The sequence below is a fragment of the Melozone crissalis genome, unplaced genomic scaffold, assembly GCF_028551555.1.
Source record: "Melozone crissalis strain CALT ecotype California unplaced genomic scaffold, PUWL_Pcris_2 ptg000042l_1, whole genome shotgun sequence".
Classification (NCBI taxonomy): Eukaryota; Metazoa; Chordata; class Aves; order Passeriformes; family Passerellidae; genus Melozone; species Melozone crissalis.
This window is the reverse complement of record NW_026535820.1, coordinates 8952408-8975951: the sequence shown is the minus strand read 5'-3', so window position 1 is coordinate 8975951 and position 23544 is coordinate 8952408. Positions and strand designations below refer to the sequence as shown.

General features: G+C 39.7%; 1 protein-coding gene across 1 annotated transcript; it reads right to left on the bottom strand.

The window, feature by feature from the left end:
* Nucleotides 1-854: 854 nt before the first annotated feature.
* LOC128942696 (epidermal retinol dehydrogenase 2-like) lies at nucleotides 855-15531 on the bottom strand. Its single transcript, XM_054285314.1, has 7 exons — nucleotides 15443-15531; nucleotides 11748-12091; nucleotides 9054-9185; nucleotides 7981-8080; nucleotides 7067-7211; nucleotides 6401-6526; nucleotides 855-5835 (listed from the first exon to the last, which is right to left on the bottom strand). The coding sequence occupies exons 2-7, from the start codon at nucleotides 12066-12068 to the stop codon at nucleotides 5742-5744; spliced, it is 918 nt and encodes a 305-aa protein (XP_054141289.1). The 5' UTR covers nucleotides 12069-12091; nucleotides 15443-15531; the 3' UTR covers nucleotides 855-5741.
* Nucleotides 15532-23544: the final 8013 nt, after the last annotated feature.

Below are 23544 nucleotides of genomic sequence, written 5' to 3'. Positions count from 1 at the left end.
TGTATTCCACTCTGCCGAAATGCTTATCCTTTTTACAAAATACCTTGTTTGTGAGACACAATGCAAACCTACCCCTATTTTAGGTCTGGAAATTCTCTAGAGCAGTAGAATTTCAGTCAGCCTTCAAGAATTCTGTGGACCAAAAGGAAGTCTTCTGATACATCCCACAAGGAAAGCATATACCAACTAATTATTCATCAACAATATCACCAATATCACCCTTCCCTCTTTTCTTGCATTTTCCATATATTTAGTGGATTCTCATTTGAACTGGCGAATTAAAGTTTCTCACTTTTTTATCCCTCCTCCAGTCTTCTTTTCTAAGGGGGTTCTCCACTTTGGATACTGTAGTTCTTTTCCAACAAATCTAGCTGCCTCTTTCCAAATCTAGGAAAAAGCAGATGTCAGGACATTATTTCTTGAATGTGAAGCGATTGTTTAAGTGCTCCCTCCCCTTTGAATGGGAGCTGAAAACCTGACCCATTTAGACAGGCAGAGTTACAATCATACACAAATTAAAAGAAAGATACTTTGTTTTTTCAATTATATGAATGCTAAGGACCAATCCATAATCCCTAAAATGTTGCAATAAATGTCATTGCAGATAAAATTATCTGGATCTAAAAGCATGAAAGAGGGCAGTCAGACATTTCATTGTCAACGTGGAAAAAATAAAGGTTGAATAAACTAGTTTCAGAGCTGTCTTCCAAGCCCTTGGCTCAGGAGCAAGGTTGGAAACAGATTTCTGCCTCTTGCTGCCGGTGGAGATAATTGCTACAGCAGGCTCTGCCTGCTTCAAGTACTTTTATTTTCTTTTTGGTGGAATTAACTTGGTATTCCTTTTTTGAGGAAATTTTAACACAGAAATTTCAACTAGGCACATTGACAATTACTCCCATCCTCTGTTAGAGACCAACTAAATACCAGAGAATAGAAATTACATACTTGCTGAAGGAAACACTGCAAACAAGCACTTCACCTGGCTATTCTAGTGATATTTGCTCCTTCTTGATACAACACCCTTGATGTGATTACTTGGAATTGGCAGCTTTCTCTTAATTTGTTAGAAGCTCCCCAAAACACAGGTAGGACATTCTGCAATAACTGTAGCATGATTCAAATCAGTTTTGTAGCTTTATTAGCTGTGCATGGTGCATTGTGTGAGTGTGCTTCAGGGTAAATCATCATTATCATGACAGAAATACACAGACAATCAATAACGCAAAGTGTGTTTTCTAGAATTAATATAGAGAACACCTTCCATGTTAACCTTCCAACAAGAATTCCCATTTCTGGGGAACAAGCATTAAAGACCATGTGCTCAAGAGATTCCTCAGCTATCATATATCACCTTGCATTAATCTCTGAGCAAGGTGCCTGTACAGTAATACAGTTAACAGAGGTGATGCAGATACCTGCCCAGGGGGACTGCACCATCACCCAGCTAGCCTAGACCATGGCACCTTCTAGGCATGAAGTTCATGGTACCAACAGGCCAAACATGTTCAGCAAGAACCTCTGTAATTGTTGTTGGCTGCATATGCTGACAGGGTTGCTGCTGCTGCTCATGCTCTGGCTCTGTTGATTCTTTCTGTGCCAAAGCCAGGGTTGCTGCCTCTGGACCCCAAGAGGTGGGGAGACAAAAGTGTAACAATATGTCTTTAGGGTTCATCCTTCCGGGGCAGGGATTGTGGAAGACTACTCCACTACAAGTCCCACAGAACAATGTTTCCTTAGATGTAGTTATGCCTGACCTTGGATAAGGTGTGAAATTTCTCAACACAGCTGTACCAAGAGCCAAGGTTTGTTTTAATCAAGCAGTAACTACCCAGGAGCCGCAACAACACAGAGCACCTTGGCATAGAACTTCTGTCCTTGTCACATCTTTGTCTTGAACATCTCTGTTGCAATCCTCAGGGCACTCATCTCCCTAGTGTGCTATCGCCAAGGGCAAAGGAAGAAGGTGGGATTTTTTTCCACTTCTCTTCCCTAGGCAGAGCTATGTTTTCCTCAGCCATAGGCCACAGGCTATCTATGAAGTTCTCACAGAACTTCAGGCTGTTAGCTTGGAGGCTTTGAAAGGCAGAGAAAATATCATCAAGCTGGAGACACCCAAGACTAGAGAGAAAGTGTGTAATGCAGTGAGTGGACAAAAATCCCTGCTTGTAGTGCTGCCCCACACACTGAGGCATTGATAACATGTATTAAAGTGTCACCTGAGGGGCAGGAATCCTGCATTTTCCTAGAATATCTGGTAACTGTGGATCCAAAATAATTTCTCTTGATTGTCACAGCAAAGAAAAGGTCAGTGAGAGAAGCCAAGTTATTTTGTTGAAATGCTTATTTTACAAAGCCTATGGCTTTGAACAGCTGCTTAGCAAACTATGCAGTGCACACTGGTGTCTTTGGAAGAACAACCGAACAAAGTTACCAGAGAAGAGGTACCTGCTTGGCTCCTTCCTAAAATGACAACAGACCACCATGAACACCAGATTCCAGGCAGGTGCACATAGCTCCTGGGAATGAATTCCAAATTCATAAAATAATAATGGAGCTTGTATCTCAGCTGCTAGTTTTTTGTTTGCCTTCCTTCTCAATCTTGTTCAGAGGATTTAATGAAGTTAATTTTTCTTGGCACTATGTTCTCCGTATTTTGAAGCATTAGGGGACAGCATGATTTCTGCTACCACAGGAATATGATCCCACATGAAAAAGAAATATAGCAGGCCAAAAAATACTATGGATTGCTTTTGGATGACCATAAACATTATTATTAGGCTAATGCAGCCATCCCAGTCAAATTTGGCACAGTCATTTTTTGGGAGAGACTATTTAAAATTTCAGGCAGTGGCCATGAAACCAACAATTCTTTTGTGGGAGCTGCCTGATATATTGTCCAGCAGTCAGACATTATGCTGTCACAAATGAAATGCTCCTCCTTTTTAAGTTTTATCTTCTTGTTTGGCTGTCACAGTGATCTTTCCATGAGTTTTCTTGTTGAGAGCAGAAGGAAAGACTCTTTTTTGGCATCAGGAAAGTAATCAGTCAAGATCATTGTTATGCTGGAAGTAAGCCACCTTTTATCTTAAGACATTTATATCTCAGATATAAGAAGATCCAAACACTCACTCCAAGCAACCTCCTGAACACAGGGGAAGGATGTGTGCTGTTTGACCTCCAGGATACAACTCCACATCTGTCATGCCATCATAGGAGATAAAAACCACCACAGGACAGGCTGTTATCCTCCAGGTACCTGATGTAATTTACCAGTGACCACAATATTTAATGTGGTAGCAGCGCATTTATGTAAAAGCCATTATTTGTGTACTCCTACTAGGACAGCTAGCAAGCAGAGATTTTCTACTGAAGGTCTGTACGACATATTATGCATGCTCAGTCTAGTACAGAAATTGGTCTCTAAGAGATATGAATATGCTCATAACTAGTTTTTGCATATACTCAGTGAGTCCAGTGAAGGGCTGCAAAGATAACTAAGATACTGGAGCACCTGCCATACAGGGAGAGGTTGAGATTTCTGGGACTGCTTAGTCTTGAGAAAAGGCTGAGCCCCAATGTGTATAAGTACCTAAAAGGAAGGTGTGAAATGCAAACTCAGACTCTTAGTGGTATCCTCTGAAAGGACATGAAATAAAGTACATTGAATTTACACATAATTTTCATTTATCTGTTTTTAAACAGAGTGTGAAAAAACACTAGAACAGAGAGGTTGTAGAGTTTCCAACCTTAGAGATACACAAAACTTAATTGAGCACAGGTCCTTTCCACTGATTCTGTGGGAAAATTCCTCGGAGATGTATTTATCTGGCACAGATTTTCAGGTAAAATTCTCCTAGGGCTTTGACAAACATGAACCTGCTGAAAATCCCCAAATCCTACTGCCAGACTTACTGCTTCTAATTTTCCTCAACAGAAGTTGTTCACAAAGACACTAAAAATGAAAAGCTACTTGCTCTCACTAGAGCTGGAGTTTGATACTCATAGTGTTCATATGCAGAGCTCACTTTTCCCCTTTGCTCCAGGAGGGAAAAGTATGTTCTGTTAGTATAAAAAGGTGAGGTGGCTGAAGACACAGATATACCACATAGTTATTAGTGGTAGAATTTGTGAACACTGCAATGTGTGCATGGATTGCACATTGAGACAATCTCTTTTTTACTTGGTTAACTTCTGTTTCCTGAGGTGTACTGTAAAATGAGTAAAAATTTTGAGGAAGAGAAGCTGAAGATCTGAAAGGAGATTGAAAGAAATCTTTTCTTCATCACTCTGAACTCTAGCTCTCATCAATCCATCATAAAGGTAAGGTGATTTTCTTGTTTTACTCAGTGTTTCTTGCTCATCAGTAGAGTAGTAAAGTAGCTCTATGTGAACCTTTCTCTGCTAAGAAAATTTACTATTTGTATAGTCAAGGGAAATTAAGGTCGTTTCTAGGCCACCATTGAAAGAAAAAAAGACTCCCCATTAAAAAAGTCCCCCTTTTCTCCATACTATTCCAATTGCTATACCAATTGCTAGCAGAGAACTGTGAGATGAAGTGGACTTAGCATGTACAGAAGTCATGTAGACATAAGCTTCCTTTTTCTTGTTTTGGATTACAAAAAGTCAAGGTAGCTTTCTAAGCATCCATTGTCACAAAGGACAACACCTCCACAGCATATGCTCAAAATAAATGGACAGTCCTAAGAGTAAAGGGAAAGTAAACCAAGTCTCTGTAGACACAAGGCAGTCTGTCACCCAACTCAGAGAAGCAAAACATCAAAGGATGGCTGTAACGATACCATTCAGTTCTGTCAACATCATTCCTTTCTGAAACAATCCCAAGAGAAACCCCTATTATACAACACAACACCCTTGCTTTTAGTAGTTCATTGTCTCTTTTGATGAGACATTGAACAGCCCACCTAGACTGGCAGTCTCATGCTTTATAAATACAAATTTATTCTTCTTAGGAGGTGACAATTTAAAATAGTTCTTAAAATACTGTACTTAAAAGATACAAAGACTTCTGTTACAAAGTTGCAGTCATAGTATTAGCTTTTAAAATAAATTAGGCACAAAGTAGATTAGCAGCACAAATGCTTTGTTTACCTTAATTTACATATCCTTCCCTATCCCTGTCCCAACATCCATTGTCATCTGTGAGTTGAGAGATCATACCTCCAAAAATTAATAAATGTAATTGTTTTTTTTCACCAACAGAGTGTGTATTTTTAATCTCCCAAAACTTCCATTTGTAAGAGTTACAATCTGTTGTTTGAGGAAATTCGTGAATTCCTCAGCTTACCAGGGAATGGTAATGGCACCAGCAGTACAGCTCATCCTCATGGTTCACTGAATGGCAGCAAGAAGTCAGATCCACTACAGGCTTTTCTGGATACCTGCTAAATACATGTGGTTTCTTGGTCTTTTCTTCCCCCCAAAGTTGCCAGTTATTGGTTTGTGATGCAGGATCCCTTTTAAGGCATTATAAACCAAAGCAAATAAGTTCAATTAATGTATTTTCATAATGAGGTGAAAAGAAAACAATTCAAAAACAATAGTTCAGGTGAAGGCTGTTGATTAAGAGCCAGTTAAAAAGCAACTCTTAAAAATCTTGTTACTATTGAGAAATGAGGCACCCAAAGTTCACAGCTGTTAGTGAAGCAAACTTTTCCCATCACCACCTTTAACTAACTTCAACACCCACTTTAGAGCTGCTAGTCTCTGAATTTTGTGCTTTTTCACTCCTTCTTTGGTCGACCTTTGAAGGTATTCATCATATCAAGGAGTCCAAAGTAGTCTAAAAGGAGAACTGCTGCTTTCACTGGTAGGAAGCTGTAAGGTAGGGACATGGAAGAAGACAAAAAAAACCAAAGATATCAGAAGAGTTGTGCAGTTTTATCACAGAATTAGTTTAACCTGGTTAATACTGGTAAAGGCAGTATACTCTTTAGAATACAGACCCACTGGTCCTCTCAAAATATCCTTTACACTCATTTGGCAACCTGAGTTATAGACAGATCGGTATTCCAGCCTGGCTTGCAACAGAGTCAAAAGTGCCCAAATGCTTCAGCAAGACACCAGATGGATTTACAGTTGAACTCGGTGATCTTTGAGGTCTTTTCCAACCAATAATTCTCTGACTGCAGTTATGGAGAAGCAGGCGGCCTCTACAGCCCCCAGTAAAACTGCCCCCCAGTGGAGTCAGCAAGGCACAGTTAGACATTTCTGCCATTGTTCTATGGCCCAAGGGTAGACTGGACCCACAGACACAAACAAACAAAACCCTTCCAAAAATGTGCATAACTTAATGAAAATTCAAACCAGCAAGTAGAAGCTTCTTTTATACTTTAAGCATCCCCAAACAGAAAAGAGAGATGGGAAAAGAAACATAACTTACCTTTTTAGAAAAGGTGCAAGATAAGCGATGCGTGGCATAAGCACAACTTCTTGGTTCTGCCGAACAGCACTGACTATCCTCTCGGCCACGTACTCTGGATCCAGAACAGCAATCATACGTGGCCACCTGAAAAATATTTATTGCTATCATACAAATTGCTTTGGATTCACATTTTCTTCAAAGAAATCTCAATTTTACTGTTATTCAACTAAAAAAAGAAATAAATACCACAAGTCCTATGAACAACAGAATCTTCAGTATGTTAGAGTGAGTGGACATGATTATTTCTCCCCTGTATGACCTCTCATAAGACAAAACCAGAGACCTCATATTAGGCCACACCAGACTTGTATTTGGCTCCCAAACTTTGTCACTATACATGCATACTGAGCAAAGCTATACCATCAATTTCAGGAGGAGAATGGGGGTTTAGAAACCAGAGAGGACAAATGGAGCATTTGGCTTCTGCAAAGGAAAGGACACCAATTACGTTTCACATTTCAGCTTAAATTAATAGTAAAGTACCTAGGCCTTTTGAGTTGCCCACTCACTGCATAACACTCATCTGAAGCCTTAAAAATAATACAAGCAGAAAAAAGCCAGGCTCATGATTTTCATAAAGGAAATAAGGATTTATAACATGCTAAAAATTCAGAGCTTACTTACTTGGATTTAACACCATCAAACATTCCCGTGTTTATGACGTAAGGACACACAATTGTGGTTTTAACACCAGTCTTTCTCAGACTTCTCATCTCTATATCAATTGACTCTGCAAAACCAACTGCTGCAAATTTACTTGCACAGTAATCTGTAAAATAAAACATTAATTACAGTTAAATATTTAAATTTAAAAATTAAACTTTATTGTCTAATACTAAACCACTTCACATCAGAATAGGAATGGTTTTCAGGATTAGGTTAAAATTTGCTTTTGATCTGATTCATTCCTCTTGTTTCCTCTCCTAAATCAACTGTTGTTCTAGACTGGCAGACAGAGTTTCTCAAGACATCTCTGCTACCATTTTCTCACTCTCTACGAACAATAGTAAATGAAATTGTTTTTCATACCATTTTTTCTTTAAATCCATGCACTCACTTATTATGCCTCAAACTCACATTTTCAAGACTCTCTAATGTGGTTTCAACTTGAAACTCTCTTGGAGCTAGATTTCTTTTACTGCTATGTCACCTTATTTCATATTCTGCCCTCTTTGTATACATATTCCAGAAATGCCTTCTGAGCTCCCTCTAAATCTAAAGTGGCCTCTCTCCTATCAGAAACCTGGAAGTAAATTTTAACAACATTGAGATTCTCAGCTTCCAAAGCTCTATATGGCTTCTAGATCCTTCTGCCTTGGCAGAAAAATCTGTTTCACAGCACTGCTGAGCTTCTGGAAAATACTTTGTAAAGAAATGATCTGTTTAAAGGCAGCTGTTTTGAAAGTCTGACTACTGGCTTTAACTCTATGGAAAGATCCAAAAATTCAAAATAAGTTTGGTTTTTTTCCCCCCATAGATATTAAAATCAAATTAATTACTTCAATTAATATTAGCCTTAATCCTCTTCAATACACTACCTGAAGCCTGACTGGTTCCACAGAGTCCTGCACAGCTTGCTATGCTAACCAAGTGTCCGTGGTTGGCGGCAATCATTGCTGGGAGGAAGGCTTTGTAAGTCTGCAAAGTAAATCAGAGCTGCAATGTAACATTTTACTAAGGAAGCTACACGCCACAATATTTTGAAGGCGTTTGATGGTTTTAGAGAAATTCTCCCAACAGTTTAAATAAGCCTTCCCCCTCCATTATGGAAAGATGTGTGTATGTATGTGGAGCTTGAACCGCATGTTGTTTGAACTCCAACCTTCAACCATTTAAATGGCGAGTTCCTACCCTACCTGTACTACCCAAGACAGAGGGTAACTTGATGAAAGCTAAACATATGGCTTAATCTAGTCATGAAGTTTCTTTCAAATGAGAATTAAGTGCTCACTGCAAATTTTGTGAAATGGCAAAGATTTCTTTCCGTTAAATTCATTAAATCTTTATGACTAAATTTATTTCTACATAAACTGATACATGATTGAATATTTTTTATACAATTCTTTATGATAGAAACACTATACAGGTGACCAGCCTTCACTGAAAGGAAGAAAATGCACACCAGGTTACTCATTCTGGACAAAAGCTTCACTTATTATCAAGAGGATTATCAGAACATGTGGTGTTTCTTACTGGAATTATCACAGCCACAGAAAAACTACAACATTAACAGAACAGAAGAACTGAAGTAGAACTGAACATTTCTCAGGGCAGCCACTATTAACGTGGGCCTGCTTCATGTCAGTTAATAATGAGACACTGACTTATGCCTAGCCTCAGAATTTAGCAGATGGTGGACTTCAGTTCTTAAGAGAATTTCTAAATGTGAAGTGCTTCCACCTGCCTACACTAGAGATTCCCAAAGAATCCATTCTTCCACGCTTTTAAAATAAATTTGACCCACTCCAGAGCAAATAAATACTTTCTTGTATAATTTCTGACTGAAACTTCCAAAGAGGTCTATATGTTTTCCTCAATTCTAAAAGGCAAAATACATTGAAAACATGTTAAAACGATGTCTTAGTATGTATATGCAAAATACAGGTTTTACCCAGAAGTGTGCCATTGTGTTCACTTCCATGGTTTTTTCTACAAGTGAATCTGGAGAATCAAGAAATCTCTTCCCAACTACAATACCAGCATTGTTGATCAAGATGCTGACATCACCAACTTCTTTTTTAACCTAAAACAAAAAGCATTAAGAGAATGTGCAATAAATCCAAACATTCTTCCCAAGTATTATTTATGAAAACTTAACAGAAATATTACGCATTTAAACAAGTTGAACTTGTTATGGATCCAAACACCTCAGGTTCTTGCAGTCTCACCTGATGCCTTTTTAAATGTGAGCTCTCAAACAGATTTTCTTCAGATTTGTGGAGCTAAACAGCTCCACACAAGCTTTGCTTTCAGCACCTCTGTTTCTGAGGACAAATGTTCCAGATAAGTCTTCAATGGAGAAAGCTTAACTAATACAACAAGTATTTTTCTACAGTAAACACATCTTAAAACTAAAGAGTAATTCTGGACTAGAATCTGGTACACTCTACCCCAGAAATTAAGTTGGCTAAGAAATAATACATATACATTAAACTCAGTAAGAGGAGGTACAGTTTTCATTTTAGCTCCAGACTGAGAGCCTTCATGAACAGACCCATTTGAGAGAACAAGTGTAGGCCAGCTGATTGCAAGATATTATCTCAGCTCTCCAAAGGAGAATGAACATATTTAAAACAGAATTTGAGATACAAGTCATTGATCTGAGCTACCTGGGAAAAATGAAATGGGTAACACAGTGAAGAATTAAAGAATAATTTATCACCTATCCTTTATTCTAGTTCAACTTCCTCGTATTCCTTAAAATTGCTCTAATCTTGTCTATTTTTTTTAACTAAGCTTTAGGAGTTGGGTACTTCTGGAATAGAGACATTAGAAATAAATTTTAAGCTATAGGTTTTAATAGCCAAAAGGCTGTCCTTCATCTGTTGGTACAAGAAAGAAACAATGACCAGATACATGAAGAGCCTTTTGGTTTTCCTCCTACTGAAGTAACTTTTTCATGCTGTCTCTGTGTGGCTGATGAAGCACATATTAAAGATCCACATACATTTCATTTTGGCTATAAAACTCTTTCATCGGGAGCAAAATTTTCAAACACATCCTGCCCTACCAGCATAAATTTAGTTTGCAAGACCATAGTCTTGCAAAACTCCAAGCCTGCATAAAGCTGAATCACCAGCAGAGGAAAAAGGACCTGGAACCATGCTGTCATATCTCCCAAAGATATGAACACTAAGAACCAAAGTCTACTACGCTGCATGAATTAAGCAGTGGCACCAAGCACCACCTATACTAAAGTGTTTTTGTAACTGGTAAGATTGGATGATTCTACATCATCAGCAGGACATGACATTTCTGAAATAATGGTAGTAAGGTGTTTTCTTCTATGCAGATTAGCATGAGGATTATTAGTGAATCTGACAGTTGCTGAACTGCTGACAAAAAGTTTTAAGTGAGGGACCACACACTGGACCCTACTGCAACTTCTTTGTTCCTGCAAGCTCTGTTTGCATCATCCTGAACCCATGTCACACAGATCTACACTCGGTTCTCTTTTTCAAGTTTCACCAGTGTGGCTCAGCCACTGCTTTTCTCCATGGGCCCAGAGTGCTAGCCCTCAATTCAAGTTCTCAAACCTAAAGGCTAATTTTCATCTGCTTCATTCCAGTATCCTTCACACTACAATATTCCTCCTCCAGCTCTCCCAGTTCAATAGGAAGCACAGCTACAGGCCTATGGAGAGACATGCAACTTCTCAGCAAGGACAGCAGATGTCCAGCTCAGCTGGTGTAACAGCTGCAAGGGGGACCAAAGCTGATCAGCATTACTGGAATACAAAACCAATAGCACCAGCCTCTAACGAGCTGCAATTCATACACAAGCTTCATGTATCAGAAAGCCTATCACAGTCATTTTTGCACAGATAGAAAAAGACAGAAAGCTAGAGCTTCTTAAAGAGCAATAAAACATTACTTCAACCAAAAGATGTTCCTGAAGACAGCTGAACTTTTTATTAAAAAAAATCATCCCCAAGCAAGACGCACTGTGGACATCTCTTAGTTTAACAGTTAAGATTAGCAAATTTTAAGTGAACAAGAACAGGTTCTTAGACTTGAAACTGTTTAACAATATTAGCTTTTGGCAACACTGCTAGTCTGCCCAAATTATTTAACCACATGCTATGTTTGCAAAGCTCTTCAAAGATGAAAGAAAGAAATATTTAAGACATCAAGATACATTTATTAATTCAGATAAAGTAAGTCTGCCAAAATCTCTTCACAGCAATGGAATTATTTGAAAATTGCCTAAGCAGTTAATCCTTTTTGCAATGTATGGTCTTTTGGTAAAAGGCTGCCAGAACTTGAAATACTGCTTTAGCTTCAATAAATTGATTTTCCGCACTTCACGATTAAGGGCCTGCTTGGTCATTGAATGAATAAATAAGAAGCCACTCAGTTAAAATGAGCTACTGAAAAAAAGAGCCAGCTTTTTTTATTTTTTAAGGAATAGAGATACACAAGTCAACTCTAAAAACAAGAATTCTTGAAATAGATAGGAAGCAATACATTCAGAATGAATTAACTTTAATCTCTTGCTTTAAATCCACTAGAAAACTTACTCATGCATCTTACACCCATGCTTGCACTCATCTTGGAATAATGTCAAAGCCACAAATATACTTTACCTGGTCAGCTACTCTGTAGATATCCTGCCTTTTGCTACAGTCACAGACATAAGAGTGTACTCTTCCTGCTCCTTTTTCCTTGAGCAGTCCTACTGTGCATTTGAGCCCCTCTTGATTAATGTCCCAGAGGACCACCGTGGCTCCAAGGCTGGCAAACTTCACCGCTAAGAGTCTTCCAATGCCACTTCCCGCTCCTGTTATTAATACGATTTCACCACTAACATTCTTCTTCCGTACAGGAACAACCAAGAACACCAGTGACTCCAGTAAGTAGTAAACAAGAAGTACAATCACTTTTAATGATTCCAGGAAGAAGTTCATCTTCAGGCTATTTCTTCAGATATCTGATTAAAAAAACCCAAAACATTTACCAGATAGGGTAAACCATAGAGAAAACACAAACATCAACATTGCAAAAACATTTTCAGATCCATTCTAAATATTCTCTACCCTGCTTTTGAGTATTGTTTCAAAGAAATATACAGGCATACACCTGCATATGTAATCCATTTGTCCTGTTTCTGTCTCCAGGTTGCTTCCACTTTCCTCTAGGATGCACTATACAATTCATTTACCATTCAGCAGCAATAGGAAACACCTGCCCTCATCTGCTTTAGAAATTCCCCATCCCTCATGCCACAGGTTTCATTCTCTGCTCTGACAGAATGTGGACAAAAATCTAAAATAAATAAATACATACTACTACTACTAATAAAAATCTGCCCACTGAGCATCTCAAACAGAAATGCATGACAACTACAAATCAAAACTTATGGTTTAATTAAAGAACTTCAGTGCTCACACACTAGTGCTATGGGTCAGGAAAAATTCTCCTTTTAGGACCACAATGTTTTTTGCTTCATAGGCACTCCCTGTCAGCATGAAATTATATGCAGAACAAGTCACAGTCCCAATTATGCTGAAAAAACATGAGTATAAGGAGCTTCAGAAGACAATATGCTTGTAAATCTCCAAAGCACACTAAGTAAATACCTGTGTGTCACTACTGACTTTTCAGCTACATGTAGTACCATTATTGAGAAGAGCCTGCTTCTGCAGTTGAACAAAGCTCTTTGGCAATGCACTGCAAAGCTGTTGAGTTTCTTCTCTTCACCTCCCTGCATTAAGAAAATGCCATAGGCATGAATCATACCATCTCAGGTACATGTTTAACCTCACAATCTGTACACATCCCAGTAAAGCCAACACCAAGCAGGCCTTAAATCCTTGGAGGAATGTTATTTCATTTTCCAGCATACAACAGCTGTGCAAGAAATTAATCCTTGCTTAAAACAGGCTTTAATCTTTGACTAATAACATTATGAAGCAATAACATCTTTCTCAGCTAAAGATAGAGCATGCTGGCACCTACACTTCAACCTTTAGCACCTTTAGACATTTAGCATCTTTAGCAACCTTTAGACATACCCAGCCTGATTACACCTCCTAGTTAACATTGCTATCCATGTGTATAGGTAATCATGTTGGACAAGTGTCAGGAGATAAGTAACTCGGGTCTCTGCTACTCTGAGCAAAGTTCATGAAATTGAGCACGCGAACATACACGTGTTACTATGAACCTCAGGTTTTCTACATGGGCCGGTCTTGAAAAGAAAAAGGCCTCTGCTAGAGCAGAGCTAGTTATTTCAGAAAGTTTTCTGGCAGAAACATTGGAACATCTTCAAACTGTTCTGATAACAGAAAAAAACATTTGCCACAGATGTAGTGGGTAGGAAAACAAGTTCTTTCTGGCAAAGGCAGGGGGTGAATGCTTCCTGTTGAGTACTTTCTATTCTTCATTCTCATCAAAATGTGACAAAATGGGTGCAGAGGCAGTAACTCCAGTAAGAAGTGAAACAAATACCAAAACAGCACTGAAACATTTTTCTAGAGCCAATATTAGCATTTCCTGTAACAGGCTCTCTATACAGATATTACAGTTCTAAGCAAAAATAGAGTTATAAAAGAAAAATGTTATTAAATTTAACGCACATAAAAAAGTGCAAGCTTTTGGAAGCCCAAGTTCTTTGTTGAGTCTAAAACAGAAGAAACAAGTCTTTAAAATAAATTCAGCTTCCGAATTTAACTTGATTGCACTAATTTAATGCACTTAATATAAAACCCTCCATTTGCATGCAAGGAGACTGGTATCTCTGGCATAGATAAAGATGTTAAAGTTAATCCCTATGGAAAACCAAGTGAGGCAATTGCCTTCAGAGGCAATACACAATTTGAACTCAGTTGAAAATTTATGACAGTAATTCTTTAAGTAAGAATTAAGCTTACATAGGTCAGAGGCACATTAACTCTTTCAGAAAAGTATGCCTATCACTTAACAAAGCAGAGTTGTTTATGCATACAGACCACAGGAGACTTCCTATTAGAACACCAACTCTGCATCCTTCAACAAGATGCATAATTTCCACGGACACATCTCTCCCCTAGCCCAAATTTGACTGGGCCTCCAATCTCACTCAATGCATCAGTATTGCTAATTAAACCAGCTACTGTAACCAAGCATATCCATACAGACAATTAAATTGGCCGCTCACCTGGCCAATTTTGGTTTGTCAACTAAAGTGAGCAGGGATGTATTTACAAGTTAATTAACCAAGGGGGCCTTTGGCACATATCTCAAATCCCTTCTGATGCCTTGTATTGTTTTTTTTAGTATGCCTATGTCCACAGAGACATAAGTGTGGAGGGCTTTTATGCAGTAGAGAAATATCAGATGCTTTACAACGTTTTATTGTGGTTGCAGGCCCCCAGCTGGGTAATAATTAGCATTGATTCCATGATACTCAGAAGGCTGATCAATCTCTTTATTATATATTTAATTATTAAGAAACCCATTGCTTTTATAGACAGTTACAATACACCTGGACCTAACTGGTGCACCAATCCAAACACCATCACCATTGGCTAATTAAGAAAGCACCCTTTGTTAAACAAATCTCCACAACACATTCCACATGTTCACAACAACACGTGCAGCAAGTGAAGAATTGTTTCTCATTCTTTTCTTTGATCTTCTCACAGACTTTCCCCCCAGGACAATGCCTGGGAAAGTTGTTTCTTTCTGTGGCCAGAGCGCTGCTGCCACATTTTACCAGACAGATTTCGAGTATAGATAATTTGGCCAGCAAAGGCTTGTTGGTACATGCCAACACTCACCACAGACAGGCTCTTGCAGACCTGAGAGAGTCTTAAAGACCATCACTGCTCACGAGTCACAGGGCCAGGACTGAGGCTGCCAGCTGAACGCACACCACCCTTGCTAGTGGGAGGACTAAAGGTTGATCACGCAATCACCTGAGCGGCATTTGGCAAGGATGCAATTTTCTCACTGTACCGGGAGAGCTGCGATCCCACAGAAGTACAGCAGTCCTGTAGCTGAGGCTGCCCAAGCGCAGCAGTAAATTCCTCAGCCCCCGGGGGATGCTGGATAACCTTACTCTGGCTTGGCACAGCGCACCTACCAACCCAAGCAGCAGCATAAGAAAGCCCACAAGCAGCAGTGCCCAGCTCACCGCCCTCAGGCCGCCTGCCCAGGACGCACCACTGCCCCGTAGCGCCCGGCTGCCCACGGCCCTCAGTCCTCCCACCGGGTGCCCGCACACCCTACCCTGTCCTGTCCTGTCCTCTCCCGTCCCCCGGCGCCCGCCCGACCCACAGCGCCCCAGCACCGGGAGTACCTTCTCCTGCCGGCCTGAAGGACAGGCAGGGAACCTCCGCCTCCCACCGTGGCCCAGCGGCTCTGCGGGCGGGCGAGAGCGGTGCGAAGGGAGCAGGAAGCACAGCGGGGCGGAGCCAGGCAGCCCTGCCTTCACAGACAGCCCTGCCTTTATCTGGCAGCCCGCCCCGGCGCGGGGCTGAGCGGATGCTCGGGGCAGGGCCGGTGCCCGCTCGGCCGAACGCCGGGCTGGGCGTGCGGCGCTGTCCGCGCTCCTCCCGGGGCTGCCGGCCGCCGGGCCCAGCTCGGAGCTGTGGGGTCGTCCCCGGGAAGGAGTAAGGAGAGCAGCGGCCCCGGGCGGCCGTGGGACGCTTATGCCCCGTGGGCTCTTCCTGAGACCGGAGTAGGTCAAAAGCTCAAAGGACGGAATAGTTTGTCGGGTGGAGGCCCTCGGGACAACGCCCGGACTCCCACGTACTTTCCGTGGGTTGTTGTTTGTTGTGTTGTTGTTTTTTGTTTGTTTTAAAAAAGTATTTATACGCATGAGGTGGTTATCAGTCCATGCTGAAACCTGCACCTAAAGGCATGGTTGGTGTAAAGAGGTCACCTAGCCTGTTTGAAGCCATGCTGCACGGAAGTGGCTTCACCGGCTGAGTGTGACCCTTTCAGGGTGGTGTCCTTTTGAGAGAATGAATGACACTTCAGTTTAAAAAATGAGTTCTGGTTCTACCCAGACTAGAGTATTTGGTTTGCTAATTCAGTGAAATCCTCTTCGTTTACTGCTATATATTCACATAAGTCCCTTAGGGCAGCATTGTTTTGGAGGGTTTTTTTTAACCATATGCTTATCCTTAGGCAGCAGAGCTCTGAACTGTGAGTTGCTGACCATTCACAACTTCAAGGAAAGTTTATATGATGAGAGGACACTTAGTTCCACCAGAAAAAATATGACTGCAGGCATTTGCTTGGCAAATCATTATCATGATTGCCAATATGTCTACTTTCCAGTATTATTGTATTAAAGCAGTATATTTAGGAGGATAATGATAGTCAAACAGTGACACTGGCTGCTGCTTTCTTTTTAGAAAAAAATCTTTTTAAAGTGGCTCACTTAAAACAACAAAGTGTAAAAAAACCACTTCAGTTATTTAATTTTAAAGATGTTTAAATATGAGCTTTGCAGTAATACTTGGAAGTTAATAGTATTTAACATTGAGAATGACCTTATGATTGACGTTGGAGGCTCGAAGATGGAAGACACATCCCCTTTCCCCACCTGGTATGAAGATTTTGGGCATGTAAGAAACGTGCTGAATAAAACTTGCTGAAACAAAATTCACCGGACAGCTTCACTTTACTAGCCTACATGATGAAAGACTAAAACTAGTTTGTAGAGAAACTATTTTTAAGACTGTCAGACTTCATCTTTCAGTGTCTTGTGTCTGAGAATACACAGATGGAATCATTACTCTTGATTCTAGTCTAGAAATGGAACTATGCTCATTTGTATCAGATGAGGATGTCACTCTCTTGCCACATGTTACTTTTGGACTGATTTTTGAGTGCTGTCAGAATTCCAGGAGTGTAGAACTGGGACTGGTGTTGTTTGTTTGTTTTGTGTAATGTCCCACTGGATGTCTTCAAAGGAACCCAAGGTCATTCAAGTCATAAGAACATGTTTGAGGAGCTTTGTAAGTGCTGTCACTTCTGCTTCTCTGTAGTACTTATGCTGTATAAGTGTACTGCTAGTCTGTAGCATTTTTTACTGAGGGCTGTATTGTATTTTGGCCTACCTTAACTTCAAGAAAGCACTTGGCATCTGTTTTTGGGTAGATATTGGCACCTCTGCTGGAACAGTGTACCCAGTACCATTCTAGAGTGCTGTTTATGTGAATCTGTGATAGATGTTTTATTACATTCACCTGACTTCACCACCACTTCATCTTGATTATAGATGTGTCACAAGAAGCATGGATAAAGCAAATAGAGAGTTAAGGTTGGTCTAAGCTGGATAAATGCATTTGCATGGTGATTAGAACAGTCATCCTCACTTTAGAGTAAAAAACAAGAATGTCCTGTCATGCTGTTGGAGCCATATTATCTTAAAAGCTCTCATATTATTTCTTTTTTTTCCCATCAGAACACTCAAAATGCAATAAATATTTTGATACTAAAGCATCAGTTATCCCCCATGTACCCCAGCTGTTGAAGTGGAGTAGTGTAACGTGCTTGTAAACAGTCTGATCTTTCTGCTTTCTTTCAATGCTTACTGTAGAATTCTAAAATGAGCTCATTGCACTTTTCAACATCTTCACAAGGGGAAGTGGAGGGGCAGAGGGGCAGATACTGATCCCGTCACTCTCATCAGGATTCAAGGAAACAGCATGAATCTGAGTCAGGAGAGTTTTAGGTTGGATCTCAGGAAAAGATTTTTCACCCAGGTGGTGGCTGAGCACTGGAACAGGCTCCCTGGGGAAGCGGTCACAGCACAAAGCTCAAGAAGCTTGGTGCAATCAAGTTTGGACAATGTTCTCAGGCACATGGTGTGACTCTTGAGGTGTCCTGTGCAGGGCCAAGAGTTGGACTTCATGATCCTGATGGGTCCCTCCCAACTCAGTGTATTCTGTAACTCTATGGTTAAGTTTTCATTGGCAGTATGAGCTGCTTTAGCAATTGTAGGTATGTCACTGCAATTGCAGCCTACTCAAACTTGTCCTCAGTCACACATTGCAACTTCTAGGAGAGGAGTGGTCTTCATAAAAACCCTAGTGCATTGCTCATAGTAGTCATATGTGTCCTGTGTTGCCTCTGAAGGAAACAGGACAAACACCACTTTGCCAGAGTTCCTCAAAATTGAGTTCCTCAAAATTGACTTTTCCTTTTTTATTCCTGCAGAAGACAAACAACTGGGGCAAAGGAGATTCCAGTCAAGAGGAAGGATTATCATCCTGAACACATAAGACTAAGTGGCATTCTGAATTTTCATTTACTATGTGCATTTCCTTTGAGTAATTTTTACTGTCTAATGGAGATTTATGGAATTCTAGTTCTGTGTATTAGCAGATTTAAAAATAGAGGAATTGTAAAAGTGACAAACTGTTACTCACTGCTGCCCTATTCATTTCATCTGGGAAAAGTGCCAAGTCCTGTTTTGTGAGGGTGAGGGGCTGAGATGTGCTGCATTAACATCTGTTCAAAGTATTTACAAACTACACAGCAGATACACCAGCAGCTTTGGTGTTCCTCAAACATTAGAAGAGGGACAAATTCTCATTGGAATAGTAACATGCCAACACTAAGTATCACCATGACTTAGCCACTGGATGCTCAGGTCCCATAGTTCAGTGCCTGTTAAGATGTGTTTCCAATGTCAGGACCTGATTGTTTTTAATTCCCTAAGCATTTTTGGCATGAACCTCATCAGAACAAGAAAATGTGTTGATATGAGCCAGCTCTGGCGGTGAAATTTATTGTATGCTCACACAGTGCAGAGGATTGTGTGGCAAGAGGAGTGAAAGCTTGCCAAATATGACTACTTAACTGGGGTTCTCATGCCATAAGAAAGTGTGGTATGGGTGCTCTTGCCTCTAACCATGGCAACAGGTAGTATTATACACAGGGGTGTGTGTGAAATTATGTTCCTTACCACACATGAATGCCTGTTAAATGAGTCTGGTAATGAGGCAGCGTTGGCTAACCTCCCATCTCCAGAGTTAACCCACTTTATTTAGAACAGTGAGATGAATAAAAAAAAAAAAAGGTATTCTAATGTGATGCAGAAATGTTACCGCATATGCTCAGATATTAAATATTTAAATATTAAATATCAAATATTATTATGTGTCCAAGAGCTGGACAGCTCTAAATATAAAAATATAAATATAAAATATAAATCAGCTTTGTTTAGCAGCGTATGTTTTCTGATCCCACACTAGGATTTTATTTGCCAATGTGTAAGCTGTAACTTTATGCACAGTGACACAGGTAATCTGTTGGCTGCCACAAGCAGCTGCCAAGAGACTGCTGCTATGAAGCTGTTTGCTCAGCCCTTTTGCATGCTCCCCTGTGTGCCCATGGCATGTTCTTATTAGCACCCTTACTTACTGGAGTACCTGCCTGTACTGTAGGAGGAAGTGTCCCACAAGAGATTTTTCTGCTTTCTTCAGGAAAAAAATAATTTGTGAATAGTTACTGGAGGAGTCTGGGCTAAGCATCATTTATGATGTACAGGCTGTCAGGATGGATTTAAAGGGAGAAGTTGAAAAAAAAAGGGTAATTAATAATTTTTGGTGAATAGTAAAGAGAATGGGGCAGTTTCCTACCATTTGGGACTTGGAAAAAATGCTTTCTAATAAAGAGTAATGCAAGGTTTCTGATGTGGAAAAATTAGAGACACAGCAGGGAAGCAAAACCACCAAAGAAGGTTTCATGTCTGGGAAATGAAGCAGCAAGGCTGATATCCAGATAACAGAAAGAAAAGTTAGCAAAGTTTTAATTTATTAATTGAATATACAGGAAAGCAGTGGGTTGGAGAGTGTGTTCTAGTACAGGAATATGTAGGGATTGGAGGAGAACACAGAATGGAAACAGCAAGGTATAACCAAAGAACTAATTGAAACCTCCATGTGCTGGAGGGAGGACTCCCAAGTGTGGCAGTCATGAATGTCTCATCTGGGCTTGCAGATCTGTGCCCTTATGGAAAGCCAGGGCAGCCTCACATGCAGGTAGGAGCTAGAAGTGAACATAAATGATAGGGGGAGAAGGAAATGAATAATGGTTCTGTGCCAGACCTAATCTTCATTTCTCTGCTTTTCCTTCTTTTCAAATTCTGTTGCTTTTTGCCTTTTTTTAGATATTTAACAGCCTGGGGAGAGTGAGGTGCAGAGTTTCTAGTGTATTCTAGTGCACTCTGTAACATGTGGCCACTAATTCTGAGTGTTCAGCTTCATTCCATACCTGTATCACTCTAAGCTACCATGAAAAAAAAAGTTGCTCCTTTGCTCCTCTGTTACTTTGGGTTTTGTAGGCCTGAAGGAGATGGGGGTTTTCAGCTCTGCACCATACTTTCTAGAGTATCAGCTGATGGAACTATTAAGTATAAGGATTTTTGCCTATTCTCATGTAAGTGCATCTCAGTAAGACAGAAAGTACCTCTGTCCCTCAGTAAAACTTTGTGAGTGCCAGAATATACTTGCCATGTCTTGTGATGGTTGATTTTGGCTTGGACTGTATTTCTCAAAAGCTGAGATAATGCTGCTAATGTCTGTGAAGAAAATAAAGAGTGATTTTTTTCCAATTTACAAGCCAACTCTGCATTGTTGGCCTGTAATTTGGAAATAAATGCTATGAAAAGAAAAATTGATTATATTTTTTTGCTAACTTTTATGTCCATGATATCTTACTTAGCTGCTGGTTGCAATGACATTAACCCTCATGTCTCTGCTACATGCAAAATCACAGCACTTTTTTCTTTTGCATTTTAACTTGCCCTTTTCTCTACAATTTTTAAGTTATTAGGGTCTTCCGCTACAGAGGAAATCCACACATAAACATGTTGGTGAAATTATTTTCTCAGAGAACATATAAATTCATGAACATTGAGCATGAAGTGTGTACATTTACAGGAGTACTGGCTTGGATAATGTTTCACTGTATTTCCCTGGTTACTTCAAAAGAGTTATTACAAACCTGCTGCTTTTGGAGTGATCCAGCTGATTTCTGAGGTATCAGAGATTAAATCACCTCTGCTTTGCCAGGTTTGATTCAAACTTAAATGTCACTCTCTCTCATCTGCAGATCTGGATTTCTATGATCCACTTAATAGTCCACTTAACATTTAAGTTGAACAACTCCCCAAAAGAAGCTAAGAGTGTACAGGTCTGATTTCCACAGCTTCTAGATGTGCCTCAGTGCTACACACTTATGCTGCATGGTACACATGACAGAACATGCAGTGCAAACAGCAGTAAAATTCTGATCTAAACTAGGGAGATGATTTATGTTCAGTGCTTTGAGGTCTTGAGTACTAATGAGTCTATTGACCTATGCAGTACTCTGTAGGTTAGAAAGTTAAAGAGAATAAGGAAAAAGATATTTCAAATCCTAAAGGAGATAGAAAAATCCTGTCCAGCTCTTTTAATCACACTTCACAACCCTTTTTTAAGTTGTAGATTTTGTCTTATTTTATTACTATATTTACACTTTGAGGATTTTGTTATATCCATCTGCCTACACTCGTTTGAAATGCATCTGATGCATTTGTCTATGCATTTTTCCTACAGTAAACTGCTGTATCTTTGAGTATTATATGTAAGATTCTTATTTTAAAATTCACTGTTGTCCCATTTCAGCTCTGATTGTAATGCCTGTAGTAGCTGGCTATTGATGGATTAAACTGAGCATCAATCATGTTGGTTGGTGGCAAAAGGCTGAAGCATGTGATGCCACAGCAGCACAAAGTGGTGTGATGAAAAAGTCTCAAGGAAGTTTGTGAAGAAAGGAAACCTGTCCAGGAGATCTTTACTCTCAGTTAGCCTAAGGAAAAAAACTTATCACTGTGTTTGTAGTCCTTTACTTGTCACTGTATTTTATACTAGAAATTGAGAAATTAAAACTTTTGTCCACAGCTGACTGAACAGCTATAGGAGATTTTGATTTTGTGATTTTTTTTTTTCCCCAAAACATCACTTGCTAAGTGTGGAACCTCACCCATAGAAATCTTATGAAATCATCTCAATATTACAGAGACAGAACTTTTTTGCCCATTTTTGTTCCATTTGAATGCAGGATATTATCTGAGCACTCACAGTGTCACTTCTCATAGATCTGAATATAAAGTAAGTCCCTTACATTTTCTGAAAGGTCTGCATTCCTCACTATTGCTCCCTTAATTTCTGAAAATGAAATTTCTGAAGTTTCTGAAATTGAATTCCTGAAATTTTCTGTATTAGACTTGAAATCTGTAACATGTTAATTCCATACCTGAAAGCCATTTTTAAAATGCTTTACTGTTGCCCATTTAATTTCCTGTGGCTGGAGGAGAGTTCCACCAACGTTATCTTCTTCAGCCTCCTTCCTGTCCCTGAAAATTACACTTGGAAAAAACAAGACCACAAGACCACCTAGTTTTTGACTGGATTTTGTTTCAAAATATGCTTTTTAAACCCAAATCAATGGTCTCTAAAGAAGGGAAAGAGTTTGGAAAGCATTGGGAAATACATCAGAATAACATGCAAAGTGACGTAATAGTTTTTCAGGGAAGAAAGAATATGGAAATACAAATCAATAATCACACCATGATCAATCCATCATGCACCCACATATTCCATGCTAAGCGAGAACTAACTCCCCTGCTTTCTACTCCCATCTCAGAAAAGATCTAGAACAACTTGGAAGATGTAGCAAAGAGTGAACAGGCTCTCAGAGTGTGCTTTTGCCTAAGAGACATTTCAACAGCTTGGAAGAATTGAGAGGGGAGAGGTGTGATAAAGGAATGTAACATCCCAAATGGTGTGGATGAACTGAATGCTTATTCAGTTTTTCAAAATAAATAAGCAGGTGATAACAAGTGACTGCCATCCTTGAGATGTAAATGAAAGAAACTGCCCTTTCCCTCTACACCCTTAGTCCTGGACAGCAGACTGATTTTCATGACAAAAGTTGTAATTATTTTATGCAGGTTGATTATAAAATGAATACATACACAAGAAAAAGTGTATTAAAACCCAGTGTTTTTAATGATTGCCTACTAGAAGTGCCATTTCAGAGATTCAACAGTCTTTTATGTATGTATGTAATAAGTATTGGACACTTTGCAAAGTGATTGTGGAGGACAGTCTTACTGCTCAGAGCAGCAGTTTCAAGAAAGAAGTGTTTCATTTCAGAAAGCTAAATTACACACCAGATCTAATATGACTGATACCTATACAGCCCTGGCAGCAACACTGTTCACTGCAGAAGAGCCATACTGTGTTAGTCAAAACATCTCTTTAACCTTGTATTTTTCTCCTCATGCAGCCAGCAGCACGTACTTAGGCAAACGGTGTAAGAACAGGGAAAGCAAACAAGGGCTCCCTCAGTGCATATGGACACATTCAGTCAGGGGCTTCCTAAGCCACAGAAAAG

Coding starts and splice junctions, on each gene's coding strand:
- LOC128942696 (XM_054285314.1), bottom strand. CDS start 12,068: ATGAACTTCTTCCTGGAATCATTAAAAGTGATTGTACTTCTTGTTTAC. Junction 9,186..11,747: donor TCTACAGAGTAGCTGACCAG/GTAAAGTATATT, acceptor TTTTTGTTTTAG/GTTAAAAAAGAAGTTGGTGA. Junction 7,212..7,980: donor TGGAACCAGTCAGGCTTCAG/GTAGTGTATTGA, acceptor TTTATTTTACAG/ATTACTGTGCAAGTAAATTT.